Source organism: Schistocerca americana, chromosome 8 (genome assembly GCF_021461395.2).
Source record: "Schistocerca americana isolate TAMUIC-IGC-003095 chromosome 8, iqSchAmer2.1, whole genome shotgun sequence".
Lineage (NCBI taxonomy): Eukaryota > Metazoa > Arthropoda > Insecta > Orthoptera > Acrididae > Schistocerca > Schistocerca americana.
The window spans coordinates 267,183,267-267,209,064 of record NC_060126.1 but is presented as its reverse complement, the minus strand read 5'-3'; the positions used below and the strand labels follow the sequence as shown (position 1 = coordinate 267,209,064).

At 38.9% G+C, this 25,798-nt stretch overlaps 1 protein-coding gene across 1 annotated transcript in view; it reads right to left on the bottom strand.

The window, feature by feature from the left end:
• LOC124544858 (phosphatidylserine decarboxylase proenzyme, mitochondrial) overlaps positions 1–25,798 on the bottom strand; it is a 116,845-nt gene that overhangs the window by 53,106 nt on the left and 37,941 nt on the right. Inside the window, exons 4-5 of the mRNA XM_047123570.1 lie at positions 14,277–14,513; positions 6,853–6,982 (exon numbers count right to left, since the gene is read on the bottom strand). Coding sequence (XP_046979526.1) covers positions 6,853–6,982; positions 14,277–14,513 — 367 coding nt within the window. The remainder of the gene's footprint in view (positions 1–6,852; positions 6,983–14,276; positions 14,514–25,798) is intronic.

The following is a 25,798-nucleotide window of genomic DNA, read 5'->3' as shown; positions in this document are numbered from 1 at the left end:
AAAGTGGCAGGTAGCATGAAAAACTGTCGGAGCAAGAGCCGAAAGTGAACTCAAGGAGGTAACAGAGAAGAGGCATGTGCCCCATACTGGCAATCAATGGAGTCATTGACATAGAAGGCATAGGATTGGTGCCAGGCATGGCAAACAAGCAGCATGTGCAACTGCTGAGAAGAAAGTCATGGCAGTATGATAGCGGTAGATCGGCAGCTTCTGCATACGGACACACTATCAGGCTAATGTAAAAGGCATCAGTGGCCATACGGATGCCAAAGTGGTGGTCAGTATTCAGATGGCATAAGATGCATAAACGAAACACCCATAGCCTAGTTCTGAACAGGTAAGGGACTGGTACAAATGGAGGACAGTGGTCCAATCCGTTCCCCAGGAAGTACCGCTGAGGACATGTAGGATAATGAGGGCTCACTCACAGTTGGTGGCCGATAAGACATGTGGGAGGACCAGGAAAGTTTCCTATCGAGCATAAGCCCCACGAATTTCCTAGTTTCAACAAACGGAAGAGCCACAAACCTAAGATGTGAAGACTGCAAGATACCAATTGTGCCACCAGAAATTCACACAAACAGTTTTGTCAGTGGAAAGTGAAAGCCATTGTTGATGCTCCATGACAATAGACACACTGCTGAAGGAGACATGTCTATGAAGAATTGCAATAGATCGCAAAATCCTGAATGAAAAGGGAACCAGAGATGCCCAGTGGGAGACAGGTCATAACAGGATTAATGGCGATAGCAAAGGGGATGAAGACTCTCAGGACAGAACCCTGGGGCAGACCGTTTTTCTGGATAAAGGTGTCCAACAAGGCAGAACCCACATGTACCTTGAAACTCGGTCTTTTAAAAATCCCTGAAGGAAACATGGCATGCAGCATGTGCAAAGAGTATGGAGGATACCAGCCCTCCAGCAGGTATTGTAGGCTTTCTCCAAACTGAAAAACACGACCAGAGTCTGGTATTTCCGCAGAAAAACATTCATGCCATGGGTTGATAAACTAAAGAGATGGTCAACTGCAGAACAGTATGCTTGAAATACACATTGGGCAGTGGTTAGTAGATTGCGAGACCTGAGCTACCACACCAGCCAGGCATGAATCATATGTTCCATCATCTTGCAAATGCAGCTGGTGAGTGAAATGGGGTGATAACTAGAAGGAAGGTGTTTGTCCTTACTGGGCTTACGTATGGATATGTTTGTGGCTTCACATCAGCATCTGGGAAACTTGCCCTCTGCCCAGATGTAATTGTTTGTATGGAGGAGAAAGTGCTTGCCTGCAAGAGGAAGATTCACATCCAAATGTGAACATCATCTGGCTGCGAAACAGAGGATCGGGGTGAAGTGAGAGCATGATCTAGCTCCCTCATAGTACAGGTGGCATTGTAGCACTCACGATTCTGAGAAGAGATGGGTAGTGCCCGAGCCACCTCCACTCATTTCTGGTGGAGGAAGGCAGAGTGATAGTGGGTTGGGTGGAGCTCAAAATCTTTGCAAAATAGTGGCCCAAGGTGTTGGAGATAGCAAGAGGGTCCATTATGACTTCTCCTGCTACTGTCAAGCCGGAAATTGGGGAGTGGAACAAGGTCCCAGAGAGCCATCAGAGGTTGTCCCACACAATGGAAGAGGGATTGGAACTGTTATAAGAACTGCTAAAGGAAATCCAGGTATCTTTTTGCTATCCCCAAGAATGCGATGACACTGTGCATGCAACTGTTTAAAAAGAATGCAGTTTGCCATTGTAGGATGATGGTTAAAACCGCAGAGAGCACGTCTCCGCATGCAAACTGCATCATAGCACGCCTCAGTCCACCAAAGGACCAAGACATGGCACAGTAAAGAGGAAGTGCGATCACTGGAAAGTTCTGCGGCGGTAAGGATAATGTTTGTAAAATGTTCTACCTCATCATCACAACTGGGGAAATGTTGTTCATCAAAGGTCACCAGGGATGAGTAAAGCCTCCAGTAGGCTTTAGAAAGCTGCAATTTGGGTGTGCACATTGGTGGGGTAGGAGTCAGCAAATGGATAGCACATGGGAAATGGTCACTTGAGTATGTGTCAAAGAGAACGGACCACTCTAGACAACGGTTAAGCTGGGCAGTACGTAAGGAGAGGTCTAAATGGGAATAATAGGTGTGCATGGAGTCTGAAAGGAACGTGGGTGCTCCCGTGTTAGGGCAGATGAGGTTATGTCGATTGATGTGGTCAGCCAAGAAGGCACCTCTCAGGCAGGTTCTGGGGGATATCCCAAAGGGGATGGTGTGCATTAATGTCACCAAGCAGCAAAAAGGGGTGAGGGAGGTGCCCAATAAGCTGCAGGAAGTCTGCTGGTGACACCGAATGGCAAAGGGATGTAAATGGTACAAAGGGAAAAGGACACGTGAGGAAGGAAAATGCGGACTGCAACAGCTCAAAGACAGGTAGTCATGGAGATGGGTTGACTATGAACATCATCCTGGAAGAGCAGCATGACACCCCTATGAGATGGAATGCCGTCCTCGGTGGGGAAAGGTAAAAGCGCACTGGAAAGAAATGCGAGAGCTCAAAGCATTGTGAGGACACAGTTTTATTTCCCGGGGGCAGAGAAGAAGCAAATGCTACGATTCCAAGAGCTGCAAATGTTCTATTGGAGGGAAGCAAGTGAAAAATGAAGAGGTCATCTCGGCAGCTGGCAAGTACCACACTTCGAAAGCTCACTGCTATAGGGTGCAGAGGCTGAAGGATCCTGCTTCATGAGATCTACAAAGACATCGGCATTCTCCTTCTGTCAGTCTGCAGAGTCCTGGCTGGCGGTGCATGCCGACAACACGGACTTTGGACAGGCAAGGGTATCATGTGGCAACATCATCGAAGAGGACCTCAGAGTCGGTGAAAGAGAAGACTGTTTGCCTTTGTTTGATTTCTTGGAGCCTTTCTGGTTGGCAGAGGAAGCCTCAGATGTTTGTTAGCTGGAGGGTCATAAGAAGTCTCTGCAGGAGTATTCCTTCTCTCCTTTCCAGTCTGCTGGTTGTGTAGTGAGTGTTGCCCCATGAGACGAAAGTTTGGTGACTTGCTGCACAGCTGGATGAGGAGACGAGGATACTACGATGACACAGGGTGATTTTACAACTGCAGTGCTGAATTTGAGGTCACATGTCTGCGTGACCATGTCCTTCATGTAGTGAGATGTAGCAAAAACAGTACCGTAAGTGCACGATGGTAGAACACGGTTTTCAACTAACCAAAAACTTGTAAGTGACCAGGTAAGGCACTTTTTCCTTCACCTGGATCTCCTGGACAGCCCACTCATTGAGATACACAAGGCAATTTCGGGAGGAGGCAACATGGTTGTCATTCCAATTGACACAGCAGGGAGAATGTGGCGGACAGCTGCCCTTGTGAGCATCCCTATCACACGTTGCACATTTAGCTGGATGTCAACAGGACATTCGAGTGTGGATGTAACAATGACACTGGTAGCAGTGCATCGGGTTCAGAATGTACAGTTGGACTGTGATAACTTCATAGCCTGCTTTGATTTTTGACGAAAGCACCACTCTATTGAAGGTGAGAGTAAAAGTGTGTGTGGGCTCTAAGGAGGAATCTACCTTTTACATCACCTGATGGATGGCAATGACACCCTGATCAGAGAGGCATGACTGAACTTCGGCCTTGGTCAGACCATCGAGCAGCCTACTGTAAATAACACCAGGGGAAGAATTCAAAATTCTATGGGCCTTGACACGAACATGATAACTGTGGAGAAGCGAGGCAGCAAGCAGCAGTTGTGCTTGAGAATTTGAAGTAGTCTCCAAAAGCAAAGTGTCATTCTGTAAACAGGAGCAGGATTTCACAGGGCCGGCAATGGCATCAACACCGTTTTGAATGATAAACAGATTTACTGTAGCAAAGGACTGATTGTCTTCACTGTGTGAAACCACGAGGAACTGTGGTGCAGCTGGGAGGGTCTTTGAATCATTAGACCTATTCCATTTATGTTTAGTGTATGTTGACTGTGAAGAAGATGATTGGCTCACTGAGAGAAAATCTCTCATGATTGCTAGAGTCTCTGTTGGCGTGCTCCTTTTCAATTGGGGGCTGCCCTCAGAGGGGGCGCACCCGCCTTAGGTGATCGTTCACACCTCAGGTCACACCTACCAAACACCTGGCAGAAGGACCAACTGGCAATTTGGTAAGGTAGCAGCTCAGGCAATCACCCCTCCCTGGGCCTGGCCTGTACCAGAGGATACCTGCGAACCCTACCTGTCGACCCGTGGCTGGGAATTACGCATTACCTAGTCACCCATTACGCGTCGGATATGTGGGCTAGCCGTCAGGAGAGCACAGGGAGGAAGAACAAAAAGAGGATCCTTTAACGCTGAAGTGGAGGAATGATAGGAGAAGGGGGAACGAAGAAAGAAAAAAAAAAAAAAAAAAAAAAAGGAATGAAAGACAGTGATGAGACAGTTCTGATATTGGCTACGGAAACTGCTGAACACATTTCCAAGAACATCCCAAACCTGTTCCCCAAAGGAGGCAAGAGGATCATCATGCAGCACGGAAGGGAAAAGATACAGCAAAAGCTGGGGCCCTGTGGTAGCCAAGCACTAACACGCCAAAAAGTGAGCCCCCTGGGAGGGAGGAGAGCGAGTGGCTGAATGTGTATTTTATTGCGTGTATATTTCATTAACTCTCTGACATGAAGTTAATCCAAAAACTCAACTGCCAGTGAGTCTTTTCTACACGCCAATGTGCTGCTCATTCCAACTTCACACAGTGATTTTTTTTCACTCATTAATTTTCTTTCAAAACTTTATAAAATATATGACTATTATACTTCATCCATCTTCTAAGTTTATTGTAGACTATGTAAATATATTAACTATGATATCTATTTCATGTTACAGTTAAATCTACATTGGAAAAAAGCAGTGGCTCAGTCGTGGGTAAAGCAGGTGTAGACTTCGGTTTATTGGTAGAATACTGGAGATGAGCACCCAGCCTACAAAGGAGATCGTTTACAAATCATTCATGCAACCGGTTCTGGAATATTGCTCAACTGTGTGGGACCCAAACCAAATAGGACTAACAGGGGCTACTGAAAAAATACAGAGGAGGATAGCACAAATAGTCACAGGTTTGTTTAATCCATGGGAGCATGTCACAAAGATACTGAAGGGACTGAACTCAAGACTCGAAGAGAGACATAAACTATCCAGAAAAAGTTTATTAACAAAGTTTCAAGAACAGGTTTTAATACTGACTCTAGGAATGTACTATAGTCCCTTATGTATCGCTCACAGAGAGATTGTGAGTATAAGATTAGAATAATTACTGTGTGCACAGAGGCATTCAATCATTCTTCCCACAGTCCATACCTAAATTGAATAGGAAGAAACTCGAATAACTGGTACAATGGGACAATGCCCTGAGCCCCATGGTGGTTTGCAGAATATAGATGTAGAAGTACTAGGGTTGCCCAGAAAGTAATGCACGACGTTTTTTTTTCTTTAACAATTCTTTATTGAACATAATGAGAATTACACACACAAAATAAAATAAAAAAAACATTTGTCTATGTAATCTCCATCTTGTTCTGTGGCCTTCCACCACCACGAAACAAAGGCGTGTGTGCCCTGTTGGTACCAATCCTTCACTGTGTGAATCATCTCCTTGTTGTCATCAAAATATCGTCCATGAATGGCATCCTTTAATGGCCCAAACAAGTGAAAGTCTGACGGGGCAAGGTCATGTCTGTAGGGTGGATGGGGTCAGCAGTTCTCAGACTTGCGTGGGCCCGAGCGTTATCATGTTGCAGCGAAACATCTCCTTGGTTGCTATGGCACAGAAGTAGCCAGAAGCACATCTTGAGTTTTGTTAATGTGTTGACATAAGCTTCTGAATTAATGGTACAGCCTCTTGGCATCACATTAATGAGAATCACACTTTCACAGTCCCAGAACATGGTGATCACGATCTTAACAGCAGAAGCATTTGCTTTGAATTTTTTCTTCTGTGGGGAGTGGGAATGCCGCCATTCCATCGAATGTCATTTGTTTTGGGCTCAAAATGGTGAATCCAGGTTTCATCACTTGTCACAATCCAGGACAAGAAGCCCTCCTCCTCATCTTCAAAATGTTGCAACAAATCAAGACAAATGGTTTTTTTCTGTGCAATTTGTGATCCACTCTTAGACAACGTGGGACCCACCTTGCACATGCTTTTGAATATCCAAGATTGCAGATAATTGCGTCCACACTTCCTTTACTGATTGACAAATGCAGTGCCAACTGCCAAGTCACAATGCATTTGCCCTCGCGAATTACATCAGCTCGCAGCAACATGTCAGGTGTCACAGCTGTGGATGGTCTCCCCGATCGCTGCAAATCGTGGAGCTCTGCCAAACTGCCTTCTGATGACCTCACCCTCCATGTCCAGCGACTAACTGTACTTATGTCGACAGCAAATGCTTCACAGATTTGCATAAGCGTTTTTGAATATTTCCCACAATTTCTTTCTCTGCAGTGAGAAATTCAATGGCGGCATGTTGTTTGTAACGTACATAATTACAGACACCATTTTGAAACTGTCCTGCAGCTACACTGTCTCTCTGAAGAGACAGAAACTTGGCGTGATTACTCAGGAGACTTCAAATAATACATATCTAACATTTTGCATTCGTAGCATTGTTTCTGGCTGAGAAAAAAAATGCGGTGCATTACTTTCTGGGCAACCTTCATAGCTGTAGATATCAGAAGAAGGTTTCAGCCCAGTAACAACAATCCAGTGTTCAAGGTCTGGTGCTTTTTATTCTTCTCCTCAGAATCAAACATCACACATAGAAGATCGATATGTTACTATACCTTGACTTACTGGTTTCCATGTATGTGGTCCAAGGAAAGCTTCAAGCGTGTATGTGACACCCTTGACTTGTTCCACTTTGCTAGATGAAACACGTCCTATATTTACCACACTCCCATCTGCAGGAGATACCTGTTGATGGAAAAACATATGGGTACTGGTAGTGATTACTTTCTTCTAACATCGGTGCATTTTCTTTAGTGAATACAAAATCTAATATAAAAAATTTCATATGTAATAAGTTGTACATTTATGAGACATGCACAGCTCGCTAACTGAATGGAATTTTTACCAGGACTAAATATGTTAGCAATCACTCAATTTTTCCATTACAAGCTCCAATTAGAATTGAGGACTCTGTTCTTACTTATATCTGGGTGTAGGCACTATCACAAGGTACTATATCTAGTTGCTTCTGACAAATTCTGGTCTGGCAACTTCAGCTATTGCCAAATTTGAGAGTTATGGCGTCTGTGTCTGTGTCTGTGTGTGTGTGTGGGTTTTTTTTTTTTTTTTTTTTTTTTTTTTTTTTTTTTTTTTTTTTTTTTAGGTCTTTACATTGAAAGATATTTTTTGTCATTCTTGGAGTATTTTTTATTTTTCATTCTTGCATTTTATATTAATTTTTGCTTTTAAGCAGCCATTATTCCATATTTCAACAATTTCATACTGACAGACATACTTCAAGCATCCATTTCAGAAATGAACAGAAGGAGATGTTGCTGTGGTCTATGTGGATGGCCAACCGACTAGCCTTTATTATATTTCTTATTTACTGTTTTTCAGCTTCAGTTTTTCCATTTTCCTGTTTATGTCTATTTCAGTCTGTCAGCCAAAAGTAGGGCCTCAGTAATATAAAATTTACGAACTTTAAGGAAATGAGACTATATAGACATGAAATCACACTATTCAATTTTAATTTACTGAATTAAAAATAAAATAAACAGTAATACAGCATGATTGGCTGAGAGTCAGGCAACAGGGATGTTCAGCAACCTGGTGCAAGTCTTTCGATTGGATGGCACTTTGGCAACTTGCACATCCCTAAGCTAACTCAGTAATCCTACTGATGAATCCAAACCACATTTCATTCCTGGCTTATCTTTACACAACTGGAAGGTGACAGCTAGGGTAATGCCAGACCTGGCAGTTTCCAAACATGTTTTACCACCACACCATTAAACATGACATTTGGTGGACTATTCTGTCACATTTAGATGTGATATGTAAGACTACCACAGCATGTACGTAATTCCTTGTCACTGAGACTGTGGCATATATTCAGTGGTGCATCTGTTCAGAATGCAGTGCACTCTAAAACTAGGATGCTTTCTTAGTTGGTAACAATACACATAGGATACCCATAAACCAAGTATTGCTGTCTTTCATGAGTTCCCAGAATACAATAAACACCTGAGCAGCATTTTCTGGGCAAATCTAACAAGGATCAGTGAAAATTTTTAAGGGCAGTACAATGGAAAAATAATAAAGGGGGAAGTTAGGATGAAATAACAGCAACAAAAGGTCCGGGAAGGTAGCCGTACCATGTAGGGAATTGCATTTGAAAGAAAACAAGCTTAAGAAGATTTGATGAAAGAGAGAAATAAATTTGACATCTCTGTGAAAACTCAAGTTTATATATTTTTGTCACTGTGAACTCATATGTTTAATATTATACTAAGAGCTTTTGCTCTTCATAGATACAAGCAGGTAGTTATGTAAAGTTGGGATACAACATAAAATTCTAGTCCTGTGGTTAGTGTAGGGATTTTCTGAGCATAATCAGGTACAAACAACACCAAAACTAGCAACACAGGATTGGTGATTAATGAATCCTATCTTATAGATCAAAGTGATTCTCATTAAATAATTTGGAGGAGATTAGAATGAAGGAGATGGATCTGGGAATAATTATGTTCTCTCTCCTGATTGTGATATTATTTATGTTCTCTCTCCTGATTGTGATATTATTAAATCCCATAGCTGGATCGTGTTTATCATACATAACTGGGACAACATGTCCAATGAAACATAAGAAGATGGGACAACTCCATTTGATCTGATACCACTCACTCATAACATACACAATACTTTTTCTTTTCTTCTTCCTTACGAACCTGATACATATAACAAAAATATGAAATACCATAGAATAGTAAGGCCTCTCACCCCTCCCCCTCTCAGTCTTTCAAGAACCTAACTCCCATGTATAAAATGGTTTCAAATGTCCAATTAATTCACAAATATATTAATGTGTTACACATTTGACCTTAAGAATGTAAGTGGGAAAAAGTTTAGAAAAGGTCTGAAATTGTACTTGATGTTTGTTTGAAGTCTGTAGGTGCTCTCATCATCAGACAGTGGATGAGTATACACCAAGTAATTTGCACTCCATTTCCAGTAAGAGGTAATTCCTCACACACTGCAATGTTCCTGGCACAATATCTCCTGAACTATGTATTTAACAACGATATAATTTTACAGCTACATTTAGTGGTATATATGTGGATACTATCTATAAAATGTGTTGCAAATAGAATTAGTAGTAAAGAAGTAATAAATTAAAACAGAATGCCTTATACTGAGTGATAAACTAATTTCCTTTCATTATTTTGTCTGGATGTGCCAGAAAGAAAAGATTTTGTGAAGGTTTGAACTTGTGTGTAAAATGTTTTTCAAGTCACTAAAACTTAGCTACAAGATGTCCTGAAATTCCTGGACATGCCTTACATTTCCAACGGTGTCCATATGGTAGTCTGTAAGGGGGTTGGGGGCAAGACCTACGGGTATAGAATATTTTTAACATCTCGGAGGACGAATGGTGACTTGTAGGTAGCAACAAAACCATTATAGTTCCAGCTCTGTTAAAGACCTATGTAGTATCAACTTTTAAATAATTTTCTTGAAAGAAAAGCACCTGACTACCCTGTATTTTTTCCTTTCCCTAAGAGCTACAGGGAGATCATGTAATGCATCTCCCCGCCCCCCTACCCACAGGTATGCGTGTCCTTGCTATATTGTAACCGCTTGTCTGGCTTCAAATCTCTCACATTTTCAGGAAGAAGCAGTGATCTTTAGAAAATGACCTGGCAACTGGGAAAATAGAAATGAATAATTGGTTATTACTGCTGTTCTATACAGCAACATGGCTACAGTTACAGAGCTTACTCATGCATTAATAACACTGAATGACAGATGTGGCAAAGCAGCATTTACATTCCAAGGCAAAGCAAAGTGAAGCTTTATTCTCACTGATCCATTTGAATTTTGGCTCCTGAAGAATAAGCAAGTGGAAAGTTAACAATTAATTCACAGTACTTTTGTTATAAGCCACAATGATGAAACAAAAATGCAAATGCAATGACGCATTGCCATTAAAGTATAACTGTTTCAAGGCAAGAAGACACGAACTCAAAGCACAATGCCATAATTGGCATCCAGCAACATATGTTTCTGTTGCACACAAAGGTAAGGTTATAAAATAGTTTTCTTTTTCTTTTTATTCTTTTGTGTGTTTGACTTGGACCAACATAATGCTATGGTGATTATTTAAAGAGTTTTAACCTATAACTGCCAATTTTCATAAATTATCTTTATTTTAATACAACAAACTTTTCTCTTGGAGATGCACAAGATTTGGAAGTACACCTGTCTTCTAAGAAACCAAAATTTCATAAAATTCCACTGGTGCTTAAGATATTGAAGGTTTTTTTGCTCAGCACACACAATCAGTGTGTTGTGTTAGCGTTACAGAGGTAACATGTATTTCGCACTGTTCATCACCAAGCATCATGCAAATCCAATGACTGCACATAAACTAAATACAAAACTATACTGCGATCCTGATATTAAAAAGAAAGCTTCATGCTGTTGCTGTGACAATACAATTTCATTCTAATTTCTTGTTTTGGGGTTGGCACCAACAACAGTAATCATGGTTCCCAGAAAGCACTTCCTATTTTAATACAATATTTTGACCTTAAAGCTGGTGTTATACAGACAAAGGTAGTCAAAATTGAAACTACTCCAAATGAAAGTGCTGAAACAATGTCATTGTATGTTTGAGATACTTTAATAGGGTTAGAAATAGAAAAGGAAAGAGTAGAAATTGGAGCTGACAATACAAATACAAATTTTGGTGACATAAGTCAACACAACTGTAAAAATGTATTCACTAAACTAATGTCACATCACAAAACTTTAGTTTGAGTGAGGTGCCCAACTCAAATTCTCAACAATTCCATTCAGCATGGGTTGCATAGTTTAAGTGAAGATTGTTTTCAAGTTGTACAATTACTTTTCTATATATACAGTAAGTAGTAATGAGCTCAAGTATTATTGTGAATTTGTAGAAACTAGTTACAAAAAGCTTCTTAGTCACAGTAAAACCATATGGTTATTTCTGTATCCTGCATTTGACAGAGTAATTGAAATGTACGAGGCTTTAAAATCTTACTTTTTTGCCTACATCCAGTCCTAAAGACGTTCTCTGAAAACAGTTTGAGTAAGCCTCATTTATAACACATTCATTGATGCCTGTGTTTCATCTTGGTATCGAACAGCTTGAAAGTGAACTGACATCCATTGTTCAGATCACTGCAATATTAGAAAATGTGTGCTCTCTTTCTCAAGAACAGGTTAGGGAATAATTTCAATGTCACTAAAGATGGGGGAGGGGGGAACACATTGATAAGTGCTAGGGAGGAGGGCCTTAATAAAGAACTTGACAATTCTGAGCAGGAGGCTGTTGAGCAGGAGGCTGTTCCGTTGCACGCCAAACGTCTCAACTATTTAGATAAATGGTGTGTGTCAATTTCAGAACTAAAAGATTTTGGATGGTTAATCTTAAATGATACAGTATTTATAGCCAATGTACAAAAGTGTGTACAGTTTGTGAATGATGGTTCCAATGGCTCTGAGCACTATGCGACTTAACTTCTGAGGTCATCAGTCGCCTAGAACTTAGAACTAATTAAACCTAACTAACCTAAGGACATCACACACATCCATGCCCGAGGCAGGATTCGAACCTGCGACCGTAGCGGTCGCGCAGTACCACACTGTAGCGCCTAGAACTGCTCGGCCACCCCGGCCGGCCTTTCGTGAGTGATAAAGTTGGCGTAACAGTTTATGTAAAGTGTTGTGATGAGGTATGTAATGTGAACTAGGTTTTGCAACAGCATAGCTCTGAACTTTGGGAACTGTCCTATAATGATAGGTGGACTAGATATTTTAATGGTAACAAGCACAAGAACTGTCACTCTGAACTCCTGAAACTAGTTCAGTATTTTCTTGTTATTTATGCACCCAACGCTAATGCTGAAAGAGTATTTTCACTACTTAGAGCACAGTGGACAGATCAAAGGAATAGATTATCTATTGACTAAGTCAAAGGTATTGCTTTTGTGAAGTACAATTTTTCAAAATTCAATTTCATAAAAGCTAAACTTTGCATAACATTAGTTCTTCAGAGAAGTATAACTGACTGCTGTTGATGATCACGTTTAACATTGTATGTGCCAGGATTTTAAGAAAATACAAATGTATTTGCCAATAATGTCCCACATTTTTGTCAAATGTTCTACATTTTTACCACTGTGCCCTACATTTCCATAAAACACTCTGGCAAGCCAACAATAACTGCTCTGATTCTCAAATGCTGGATGAATACAGACTGGGTTATTTGCATGCTGTGAGTTACACTGCTTCAAGACATACACAGAGTTTTTAACTGTAATGCTTGTCTTACTGTGTTAAACCTTTAACATAAGATTATAGATGTTAATGAGTAGATTATCACAGTATTTAGAATTCTCAAATTCCACTAATAATTACATATGAAATATTGAAAATCTAATTTTTGTTGCTCGTGGAGGCCGTTACATAGGCAGCCTGCAATTGAGTTTGAGTGATGGTGCACCAGATTGTTGTACGCACACACACACACACACACACACACACACACACACACACACACACGAGTGCATGCACACTGGGCACTAAGATTGACTGCACCGAGAGACAAAAGTGTTATTAGTGTTCGCGAGCATGGGAGGAGGGAGGGAGGGAGGGAGGGAGGGAGGGAGGGAGGGAGGGAAGGGGGAGGGGTGGTGGGCATGCACGCTCCTGCCTGCATGCATGTTTACTCTACACCTGACAATCTGACAAAGGGCTTTCCCATGGCTTAGTCTACTTTTAAATTTACTACTTTGCCTCTCAATGCCTTTTCTGTGTGGTGAGTAGCAGTCTGGCCTATTTAATTGTTATCCCTTCCCCAACTTTCCATTGTTTGATACATATGTATTATTAGATATACATAAAATATCAAAATTCTTTGTAATGTTGTAATTTTTTAAATTTTCTTACTCAGGGTATAATATACGTGTGACAGGTGACAACAAAATAAATATTTCACATATAAACATTTTATTTAAACAAATATTCGAGATTGAAGAGTCATGAAAACCAAATGCCCTTTAAGTCGGAACTGATTATTATGACTTGGACAGTTAAGAGTTTTAGTACAGCAGCTGATACGTCCACTGTGTGTTTTTTTGCTGGTTGGAACTGTGGTAGATATCAGAGGTCCCCATTTCATGTTTTGGCAGAGAGCATAAACTACTAAATTACTGGAACGTGAAACTAAAACAGGCACAATACACACTGGGTGGTCTGATTCCAAGAAGTCAAAAAATTTGAAAGTTGTATAAAATATGAATGAAACTCACTACAGGGACACAATCTATGCTGAAAACTAATTCAGTTGCATTAAAACAACAAAATAACTATGAGAACTTAAGTAAGTAAAATGCAATGAAATGACATGGCCAGTTAAGGTATGATGGATTTGATTCCTTACAGTTACATAAACATAAAGTAGATAAAAGTGTGCACTGGTGGTGCTGCTTTACTGGAATTACAGCTCATCAAGGAGGACACCATTCATCAAACTCATGATTTGTCTATTAAAGTTTTATAACTTAAACAATTACAGACTTTAGCCACGTCACAGAACCACAATCAAAGGCCTCAGAAAGGTCACAGAAACACAATCTTGAAGATTAATGTTCTGCTAGTTTAAAAGAATGATGAAGGTTTTTTTCACTCTCATAGTTCATAAAAATGAAGTAAAATGTATCTTCAATGGACTGCTAACAATAGGGCACAAATCAACAACAAGCCAGCATCTCAAACCAGAAGTTAGATAACTGTAATTGTTTCTACTGTTACATTTTATAATAAAAACTCAAGTTTGAATGTTAACTGTAATGACTATTTTTTTCCCATAAATGCTTACTACTACTGTGGCTACCCAGCTACCTGTTAGCTTATTGTTTCCATCTCTTAACATTCCAAGTAGCTTCGATGAGAAGGTAGAACAGTAATAATAATCAGCAAAATGTTCTGCTTTTGCAAAAATACTTACAAGGCAATCAGTGGCAGCAATTGGACGTGCATCATGACGCAGTTCTCGACAGAAGAAATCTGCTAGACTACGATATGCAGATAAGTTGGTAACTGCTGCCTCCTCCAAGTTGCAACCAAATTTCGTAATGTAAGCAGATATGAGTCGAGTCCGGAGTGGTTCAGGTAGTTCCAGATTGCTAAACCAGCCCCAGCTCCGTGACACAAGGCGCAATGGAACAGATCGGTAGCACGTCACCTACAACAACAGTGTTATCGTTGTCAACATTCTTCATAGACTTTCCAATCAAGTTCAACATAAACAGTTCATAAAACACACACACACACACACACACACACACACACACACACACACATTACGGAGTCACCATGACTGAGTAAATATTAACTTAACAGGAGCAGCTAAGAGATAAACGATACAATGAACAATAATAGGTAATAAATACATTACAAATAATAATTTTGTCCTAATATTTTAACAAAAAGAACCAAAACATATCTACCAGGGTCTTCTTTTCCCCATCTCCTGATCACACAGCATAAATGCCACACAAGTGGCAGGTGATAGTGTGTGCCGTAAAGAACTGTGCATCTCCTGCATGGCACATTCTTTCAGTCTGTACTGAGCTGCAGTGACATAAACACAGCTGTTTCAATTGATTCTCCTGTCAACTGTGAATTGTGAAGCTTTATTCATTTTCTGCTAGCAGAAGCATGTAAGAATGAGCCAAGTGCATGGAGAAAACTTTATCAGGCAATATTTCCTTCTGGGATTGTTTTCATGTGTGACAAGGTCATTCCTCATGGTGCTGGTGCAGCTCAATGGCACCTTGAGAAATTTCAATGGGACATTACCATCACTTGCCCTACAGCACCAACCTAGTTCTGAGTAACTTCCATCTCTTCCATGAACTGAAGAATTTTAATGTAGCATGGATGTAGACCAACAAACGTGAATGTGATTTCAGGGCAATAAATGACAGTTTCTGCACAAGCGCAATGTTGAATCCTGATACATCTCAGACATTCTGTCTTACCATGTGCAGTTCGGACTACATATTCACAACTGAACTGCTCTGTAAGAAGACTGTGGGAGAAAGAACAGAACACGGGTAACAGCATCTTACTGAAACACAAGAGTTGCTACAGTATACCTGAGAAGCTGCTGTTTGCAACTATGCTTGGTTTTCAAAAGTTTTGAATTTACCTTGAGAGAAACAGGGTACTGGTGCTCTCTGACCACAAAGCTCTTCAACGTTTGGCATGAGTGCTGTCTCTGCAACAGGTTGACTACACAATCCACAATATTAAGGGCATCGAATACTGTCACTGATGCTTTATCTGGACTGTTGGTCTCAGGAGGAGACACTATTGCGAAGGAAGCTGTTGATGAAGAGTTACATCTATTGTATATAAAGGAAGTAGATGAGGTAAAGGAAATCCTTGCAGCATGCAAAGATATGCACAGAGTGAGGATCCAATGTTGAAACTTATGAAGATGAAATCCTATATCAAAGGATATGAGAACTCGCCCAGATTATACAAAATGCATGGAGAGATTCAATTAAGGAGGCAAAATAAGCGATCAGACCATTTGAAACTGTGCTTCCCTGACAATCAGAGATTATGTTCTTCTAAGTCATGTTCACTACAGAGAACAGAGGTTTATAGACATACTCAATAAGCAAGCATTTATTAATAATTTGTCAAGAAGAGTGCATAGGCAGTTGGCTGCATGTGATAAATGCTAGAGGGTACAACACACAGTACAGTATCTTGTCAAGCAGAAATGCAGAGTATTACTCCTCTTGAAGCACAATCGTTGCTCACTGTGGATAGTTTCAGACACCTTCCTACCTTTAGAGATGAAATTAAATATGTATTTGTAGCTGTACATGTATTTTCAAAATTTATAAAACTGTACCAGATACAGAGTGTGACCAGAAAAACTATGATTGTCAAATTGGAGAAAGATTACTTTAGAAAAGTGGTATTTACAGAGATGATGTTGCCAGACAATGGGTCACAGTTCATCCCAAGCTTGTGGGATGACTGTATGCACTGTAACCACATAAAATACATTAAAATGTCCACTGATCACACTGCCAGCAACCCTACCTAGAGATATGTATGAGAGATTGGGCACCTGTGCATGACTTATATCACTTCAAAGAACACAAGGTGGGCAGAATACATGCAGTTAACAGTTAATCGAAAATTTACTCAACAGCGTTAAGAATAGCACATAAAATTCTGAATTATTCACAGTCTTGTGTATCTGAGATATGACATTAACGCAAATGCTGTTTCAGCAAACTCCAATATCAATATTCAGTCAGTTCTTCTTTTATGATTCTCTGATCTTTTATTCTTTATATTGTTGATGTTACATTTAGTCTAAGATTTCCTTGTCATTTTGTAATAACTTCTTTCTTGATACTGTAATTACTTCCTTCTTGATGCTTCAAGTTGCCACAAAATATTCATACGTAATGGTCTGACCTATGTCCTACAATCATGAACAGCTTACTGTAATGTGTGAGACATGACTTGCTGCTACATAAAATGCTTATTAACCAGGTAAGAACTTGAATGGGTCTTGTAACATAACAGATGTTAAGGAAGCACACAGGGGTGCTTGTTTTTAAATGTGCTTGCCTGTCCAAATGGGTGGTGATAGTCCAGCCCAAGAAGTGGAGTTTAAGCGCAGCTCCAGGCTACAAGCTATATGGCAAAGCATGAAAGACACGGGACTCGTGGTTAATTTCCCTGCTGCCATGAAGCCTCAAATCCACACAAATGAAACAGGAGGGATGCCATGGCAAGAATGCTCACTTAAATGTGTAAAAATCTTGGATATCTAGTGTCACAAAATCCAGTTGTCCTACATGAACAGCAAAGCTATCAAATTGAGCACGTTGATGAGACGAGCCTAACACCGCTTAGAATGTTTATATATGCCAAAAACTACATAAGTTACAACAATATTAAAAACTGTAATTTATGATACTTCCCTAGTTAAATTAACTGTATGAGAACCCGAGGTGCTACAAACTCAAACAAAGTGTCAAATAAAATATACTTGTTTATAATGTAACCTGTGACTTCCCTGGTTTGATACATTAAACAGTTTTAATGTTACAAGCAACAAACAACCTTGCAGCTAAATGAGTTAAGCCACAATATGCAATTCCCCAAAGCAACATATATTATGAAGTCAGCGCAGTGTAGGAGCATCCATCACCTGTTTTCTGGCTGAGAATTTTTTTACATTATTCAATGTTTTTAATAGAAATATTAAATTTATTTAAACTGACCACCAATAAAGTTCTTGCAAGTATGATGCATATGCTGTAAATTATGAGGGCACTTGGTGAAAGATCAACTAAAGACAATTCGAATAATTGGCCACTTCATTTTTCTATTTATTTACAAACATGTTTTCTTTACATAAATGAATGTTGCAGAAGGTTTCAATATTTATTTCATAGATGACAAGGAACCAGTAGACTTGTAATGTAGTTTGTAAGCAGGAAAGAACTGTAAGAAAGAGAACTGTATGTATGTATAGTTTTAAGAAACAAGGCAATGTGACATCAGCAATGCTATATAAGTGATATATGCATTTTCTGTGGTGTCAGTGATGCTATGTGAAATGCACATGTTCTGTCATGTTTGCGACACTATATAAGCAAGAAATGCCTATTCTGTTGGAACTTCTCTGCTTCACTCATGATTGCGGTGTCAGTGACGAGTTCTGCAATAGGTAGCGGTGAACAGAGATTATATGCGGCGTATCAGCTACGCCAAATGTGAAAGACTTAAAATTTTATGCTCTGTGTTGAACTCTATCGTAACACAAGAATGGCAGAAGGTGTCAAAATGACCCCATCATACATTTTCTTCGGTGTCATATCCAATTTTTTAAATTAATTCTTGAAATTGTTTTACTCGTACTAATTTTTTCTCTTCTTGATAATCATGTAATTGGCTTTCCAAAATACTTACATTTTCTTGAACATTTTATCTGATATGCCTAAAATGGCAGAAGCGGTCAACTTGACACTGCTTCTCCTCTTAATATATGTAAATAATTCAACAATGAAGCACCAATAACCATCAATCCACCAGAGTTGTTGCTGCTCATTGTTGCACCTTGGACAATGCACATCCCAATCTGCCACAGTATATTGTATAATTCACGTAATATTCTTTGTCCACGAAAGACATTTTCAGACTTGTCAGCATGGACTTTTTGACGAGGAAATGTTATGTCTCTGGGAGAATCGTGAAGCTGAATCAGGAACTGAATTTATTGATGAAGATGAAGATTTTACACCTGAGGCAAATGAAGATGAAGTCATTGTGAATTAAAATGGATTAGTGGAGGAGGAACTGATGCTGATCTATGATGACCCTCACCTCACCCATCACAGCAGGTCAAACTGAATTATTCTACAAAGATTGTCACTAGGGATGGAACCTAGTGAGAGATTTTCAATTTTTCATCTTCTGGAAGGAGGTGAGCTGTGTACATTATAAAGGAGAGAGGAGATCCCACTACTTACACTTGCTAATGAGTAGAGGACTCTGTCATCAGCACTTTGTGTCCTATTTTTGACGAGACAATGCTATAGCTCATTAAGAAATACACAGAATGAAATGCTAAAAAAATACTTTAATAACAATGTTTGGACCACAGCACTTGAGTAATTGGAAAAAAAATTAATAGCTGTGATATATGCTCAGGGTGTCATTTGTACAAAAGATATGTCTGCAGACAATCTGTGTTCAAATTCTTTGGGATCTGCTTTCATTGAGGACATTATGACAAGGAACATATTTCAGGAGCTTCTCAGATTCTTCCATTTTGATGAAAAATGAGCAACAGCTGAGCACTTGCCAACCAAAAAATTCACTCTTGTACCCAAATTTGGGGAAGGTTCATAGAAAACAGTATTCATTATTACAAGCCTAGAGACAATATAACCATATACAAGCAACTATTACCACGCGAAACAAGATGCAGATTCACTCAATTCATGCCAAACAAATATGGCTTCAAATTCTGGATTTCTGCTAATGTTTCAATGAAGTATATATGTAATGCTTTTCCATACCTCGGACAAGAGAACATGCATAGAAAGAAGCAGTATGATGCTAAGAGTCTTGAAGCCATTTCTAAATTTAGAAAGAAAAGGGGCAACAGACAACTACCCCATGTCTCTACAACTTGCTAAGAAGCTTACAGAAAAGTAAATTTTATTAGTTGGTACAATCAACAAGATCTTTAATGAAATCCCTGATGAGGTATAAAATCCAGATGCTGAAATACAGTCCGCCACCATCCTGCACCAAACTGGCAACAGATTGCACCACGAGTACACTGCATGCTAAAGAAGCAATAAGGAAAGAAGAAACCTGCAACCATAACATTCTAAAATGCAATGAAATGTGAGGTGGTCATGGTTGATCAATTAAATATACTAAAAAAGTTGTACATAGGAGGCAGACAATGCATACCTTCTGCAATATCTCAAACGATGGCAATACATGCATGAGTCACCTACAAAACAGTACTGAACAAAAACATGAAAGGAAGGTGTTTGCACTTCAGCTGATGAATGAACTCAAGGTAACAAAAGAGGAGGAAGAATAACATACAAAAGAAAATATGGGATAAAAATCACCTACAAAATGGAAGCAGAGCCAAATTAGACTTTGCAAAGATTACAAAACCATTGCCAACTATGTAAAGTGTCAGAAAGGCATGTACGGAAAATGCAGGCATAAAACACAAACCACCTGAGCTAAATGAATCTAGCAGTTGCCAACTGAGTAAAAAGTACAATTAAGTCCTGTGTAGAATATATGGGAGTAAAACACAAAACAAATATACAAAATGTCTCACCTCAGCAATGTCTGTGGGTCATGGGGCAGAGAAGGATCTATAAATAATTGACAAATGAAAGTCTACAGTATAGGAAACTTGTTAGCAAGAGCAATGATAAATCAGTAAGATATTTTTGGTTTAAGTAAGTGATGTGTTAATTACTGTGTTAAATAATTGTTGTTATAACTCAGAAAAAAGTATGGATTCACAAACAATAAAATAAAGCACTTGTTTATGTCAGATATGAAAATATTTTATGCAGGATCAAAATGATCCTTTTCCACTGTTTTAGGAATGTAGAGACTCCGCCTTTCTAGTGTTAATTCATCACTAACAGATGAGAGCTGTTCACAGACAGAGAGAACCTTAGCATTCATCTGGTGTTAGACACTCAAGAGAGTTGAAACATTACGTTTTGCAGTGTGTCACAATGTACTGTACTGAACTAAAGCCTGTTTAAATTAATAGCTCAGAAACTGATAACACAAATGACAAACTAAATAGATATTATTGTACAGTTTGATTTTTAATTTTCAATCACAACAGGATCATGTAATGAACTTTAATTTCAGATTTTCATGAAGTTACGGCTCTTTCGGAATCTGAAATTGAGCACCCACATGTGATGAGTGCTTGGTATGGGAGTTTGCCGTGTTCAGATACAAATCTTCACTGCACTGTTCACGATGAAACTTTTTTTAATTTATTTATTTTATTATGAGGCCACAATCCAAAAGTGAATTCAATTTTATTTAATAAAATAAACTTTATTCCATTTCAGTTGTAAATATTTGTCATTTTCCATTACATAATTATCCTATTTTATCAAATTTACTCTTGATGGTTTTATCCTTATGATACATGTCAAGTGTCAAGCCACCAAAAACTTTCAGTCCGTGCAGTCTTCAGCTAGTGCACAGCTGGTGGGGAAAATGTGGGTCTACTGTGAACTGCACCTTTTAGCACCTCTTTCTGGCTGCAGGATGCTGCTGTCCACAGTATAACTGGCATTTCCCATAGGGCTTCATGTGAGGCATATTTGCAACTGATGCTGTGTTTTGCAATTCTCATCAATTGCTAGGAAACATGGAAAGGATCTGAAGATTTGACAGTAAAGTTGACCAAAGGGTGATAAACAGATTGATGCGTGATCACCTGTCAGATATGTTCAAGCCAAAATTTCTCCTATGTTGCACATTTACCTGACACATTATTATTTCAAACACAGCTTTTAACACTAATTTTGTTAGTCAAAAGAGACAGAGGGCTCCCAACTGGAAGCTCATACAAATAAACTTGTGATGTATCATTTCAGGAGGGTGACGGTTCAAACCTCCGTCCGGACATCCTGATTTAGGTTTTCCATGATTTTCCTAGATGACTGCAGGCAAATGCTGGGATGGTTCCTTTGAAAGGGCACAGCTGATTTCCTTCCCTAACCTTCCCTCAAGACGGAGCTTGTGCTCCGTCTCTAATGACCTCATTGTCAACGGGATGTTAAACACTAATCTTCTCCTCCTACATCATTTCATTTGAAACTACTTGTTTACTTTTACTGTTGATCTGACAATTTACCCATCAGGTAGATGCTACCACATCACTTCTCAATACGTCACACACATATCTGTTTATAACAAATAATTTGGCAGACATTTCCACTACCATATGATTGTACCAGCGACATGAAATGAGAGCAGACAATATTTTTCTGACTCAGCTAAAAGGTGCCAGAGATTCAGGTTTACAGTAGTGAAATGGCACCAAATGAGAAAAATTTTTGGAAATCGTACATCATCACTTTTTCCAGTGTCATTTTTGTACAACCTTTCAGTGAAATAATAATACGAAAAAGGTTTCATCACTGGAAAGATCCCTAATAAATATACTGTAATCTGACACACAAAACCAGGACCATTCTAAATCCTTCTCAACAAAAGAGGTCTGTTTGAAGAAAGCCAGTAGAATTCAACCATCCAATATGACAGGGTTCAAAAACGAAATGTGATTCAGTCTACTGCAAACTGTCATTTATGATCTTCTAGACCACGGGTTTTCAATCTGCGCATTGCAGCTCCCAGGGGCAATGTGGCCTCAGAGTTGAGACTTTGCGGTGGTTTCATAAAAATAATAATTTGGTTTGAGTAAAGAAATAATGTGTGCACTATTATAGTAGTGATATCTAGTGAGCTGACAAGTGTTGTTACTATGAGAGCATGGTAGATGGAAATCAAATCCTACTCTGTGACTAATTTGTCTTCATTCAGTATCAATCAATTTGAAGGTTAGTTTTGTCAAATGATGATTTTTAATTGTTGTTCCTCCTCTGTGACTGGCGTTTCTCTGCCCATAAGGCTAATTTTTTAAATGTAAGTACAATACGTGATACTTCAAATGTATCATGCAGTTCTAAAGATGAAAAATTAAGAAGTACGATGACAGTTGACAGTTAGGTGAACTTCAGTTTTACACGTACTGCTGCTAGAAATGAGGAACAGTCACAGAGCATCATTTGTTTCATTTCCTAGCTATTGAAAGCAAATCAACTTAAAAAAAGAAATAAAAAGAAAAACAGCTGCTCTGGACATGGTATCTATTATGATAGGCGAGTCAGCTGCCAGACAACACTTATTCGTTGAATGCTTGATGTGGGTGACAACATGAATGATTAACTGGTTGAAAAACTTGAAAGTAATGGCAACTTCACTCTTCAGTTGGATGAAGCTACAGACAACCACAATGATGCACATCTAATTTCTTACTTGTGATTTATCCATAAGAATAAATTTCATAACAATCTTCTTTCCTGCAGAAAAATAACTCTTATAACAGACCTCTTTGAAATGGTACACTCTTTTGTAGTAGAAAACCACATTAACTGTGAAAATTTTATGGATGGCTGTTATCCATTGAAAGACTGCCCATGCTATTTGGACAATCTGTTTTATTCACCAATATGCAGTGGTATCGAAAAGCATGAGTGCTGCCCTTCATGAAGTTGTTCTACCAGTGATCAAAGTGGTAAACTTCATTAAAAGTCAGCCACCAAAGTCAAAAGTTCAACAAATTTGCATTGATACAGGGCTGAGCACATTTCCCTAATTTATTACAGTGAATAGCTTCCATGTGCGACTACTTTGAAAAGGGTGTATGAACTCAGGAATGAATCTCACTCTTACCTTGCTCAAGAGAAAAACTTGAATTCCAAAAAGTTCATAGACTATGGCTGTTTTGACTGGCATAACTCTGTAACATCTTTGAAATACTCAATTCATTATCCCTTCAAAGCAATAAGACCAACAGCCTGCAGCTGTCAGATAAAATTCTTCAGCCTTCAGAAAGAAGCTACTACTATGGAGGAAGAAGTTGGATGATAAAATATATTACATTTTCCCTGCTCTTAACTCAGTTTCAGAAGACAACATCTTTCAGCTCAGTGAGGAATTGAAGTATGTTTGTGGACCATTTAAATGAACTCACTGATTACTTTTTGAAGTACTTTCCAGAAGATGATGATGTACAAGACTGGATCAAAGATCCTTTCATTACTTAACCACCCATCAACTCTTATTATCGAAGGACAAGAGCAACTGATTGATATTTCTTCAGGCTCCAAATTGGAATAGAAGTTTGTTCCCTCTCATCACTTCTTGAGTTTTAGAGCTTGGTGAGGCAGAAGCATTTGCAAGCATGTAACAAGCCCTACGAGTTTTTACACCTTTACGTTCTTCAGCAGACAGTCATCAACACAAAATGTAGACCATAAGTGAATGTGGAGAGAGATGAGAGTCTTAATTTCCAAACTTTGCTGAGACTTGAATAACTGGTTATGAAGAAGCATGCTTACCCTTTCCGTGGATTTTGTTGCAAAAATAAGATGTAGTAACATTAACAGTCGATTAACATTTTTTAAAACTTTTATTTACCCTACACTTCAAATGTTCTATGTGAAAGGATCTGCGTATGGTTTATGTTCTGGTCAAGGTTTTCAAAAAGTTTGAAAACCACTATTCTAGGACTACGGTGCTTATGTAAGGGCTTGATCATCTAAAAGAAAATTGCTGAACACAAAAAAGACTTTCAGGTGGCATTTGACTGTATTTATAAGGCAATGAATTACCACATTAGATGCCACTTATCTTCTCTCACATAAAAAGGTAACATTTGAGCAACTATGCGCAACAATGCCATTGACAAGAAAAATATCAAGTTTTGCTGCCAGTGCTGAGAAAAATTCTACAAGGATCAGTAGTGGTCATCACATCCTCTTGGATCAGTGGAGCCACACTGTCAGATTCTCCCCTCATTTTCTCCAGGACATAAATCATGAAATGTGGATTCCTGTTCTATTTCATGACATCACAGTCAAAAGTGTGAAGGCTGTTCAATAAATGACACCCATAAAACTGTTACTTAAAAATCTTTAGTGGTCAGCAGGGAGGTTGCTACTGGTGCTGTCGTCATCGTCATCATGTTTGAAGAGTGGTTTGATGTAGTTCCCCACATTAGTCCAGCTTGTGAAAGCCTCTTCACCTCTGCAGAATCACCGCAACCACATTATTAGCAAACTGACAATTCCTAGATGCCTCAAAATGTGTCCAATCAATTGATCCCTTCTTTTAGTCAAGCCCCATCATAACTTTCTTTTCTTCCCAATTCGATTCATTACCTTCGTTCGTTTTTAAGTCTACGCATCTAATCTTCAACATTCTTCTGTAGCACTACATTTAAAAAGCTGTTTTTCTCTACTTGTTACACTCTTTGTCATCCATATAACTCTAGAAAAATACTTTTCGAAATTCTGTTCTTATCACTGCCTATCTGAATTTTACATCCTCTCCACTTCTGCCATCATCAGTTATCTTGGTCCCAAATAGCAAAACTCACCTACTACTTTAAGTGTCTCATTTCCTAATTTAATTCTCTTGGCATCACCTGATTTAATTCGACTATATTCCACAACCTTGTTTTACTCTTTGGGGGCTCATCTTCTACCCTCTTTTCAAAACACTATATATTCCGATCAAATGATCTTCCAAGTCCTTTGCCATCTCTTCACAGAATTACAATGTTATTGACAAACATCACTGTAATTATTAAAAGAATTTAAAACATCTATTAGGTCATGTAATAATGGTCACTTGATTTTTGTGGAACCTTTCTGTTTTTTCATCACACTTTCAGGTCCTGCCAATCTTCACAGGATCACTGCAAACATGGTGAATGCAAACCTTTAAAACTGTTGTCAGTTGTGAATAAACATAACATGTAGACACATGATATTCATAGAGAAATTCTTAGAATCTAACTTGTATGTACTTGTAGCATAAATTATTTTGAGCCTAAAGGAAAAATTCTGGGCATTCTTGAGGAACTAGAAATGTAACAAAGGGCATCTTCGTTTATTACCAAATAGCATAATTAGTGAACAGGTTACCAGTAGTAGACAGTGGTTTTTCAATATATTCGACAATTTGTTACAACAGAAAGGGGGAAAATTGGTCTTTCTTTTGCTCATGTATCACAATCCTATAATGTACACATAATTTCATGTCATAAGAGAAAATAGTATCTTATGACATTTGCACTATTCCTGTTTTTAATAGTTTTAGCTGTTTTTTTAAATAATTATT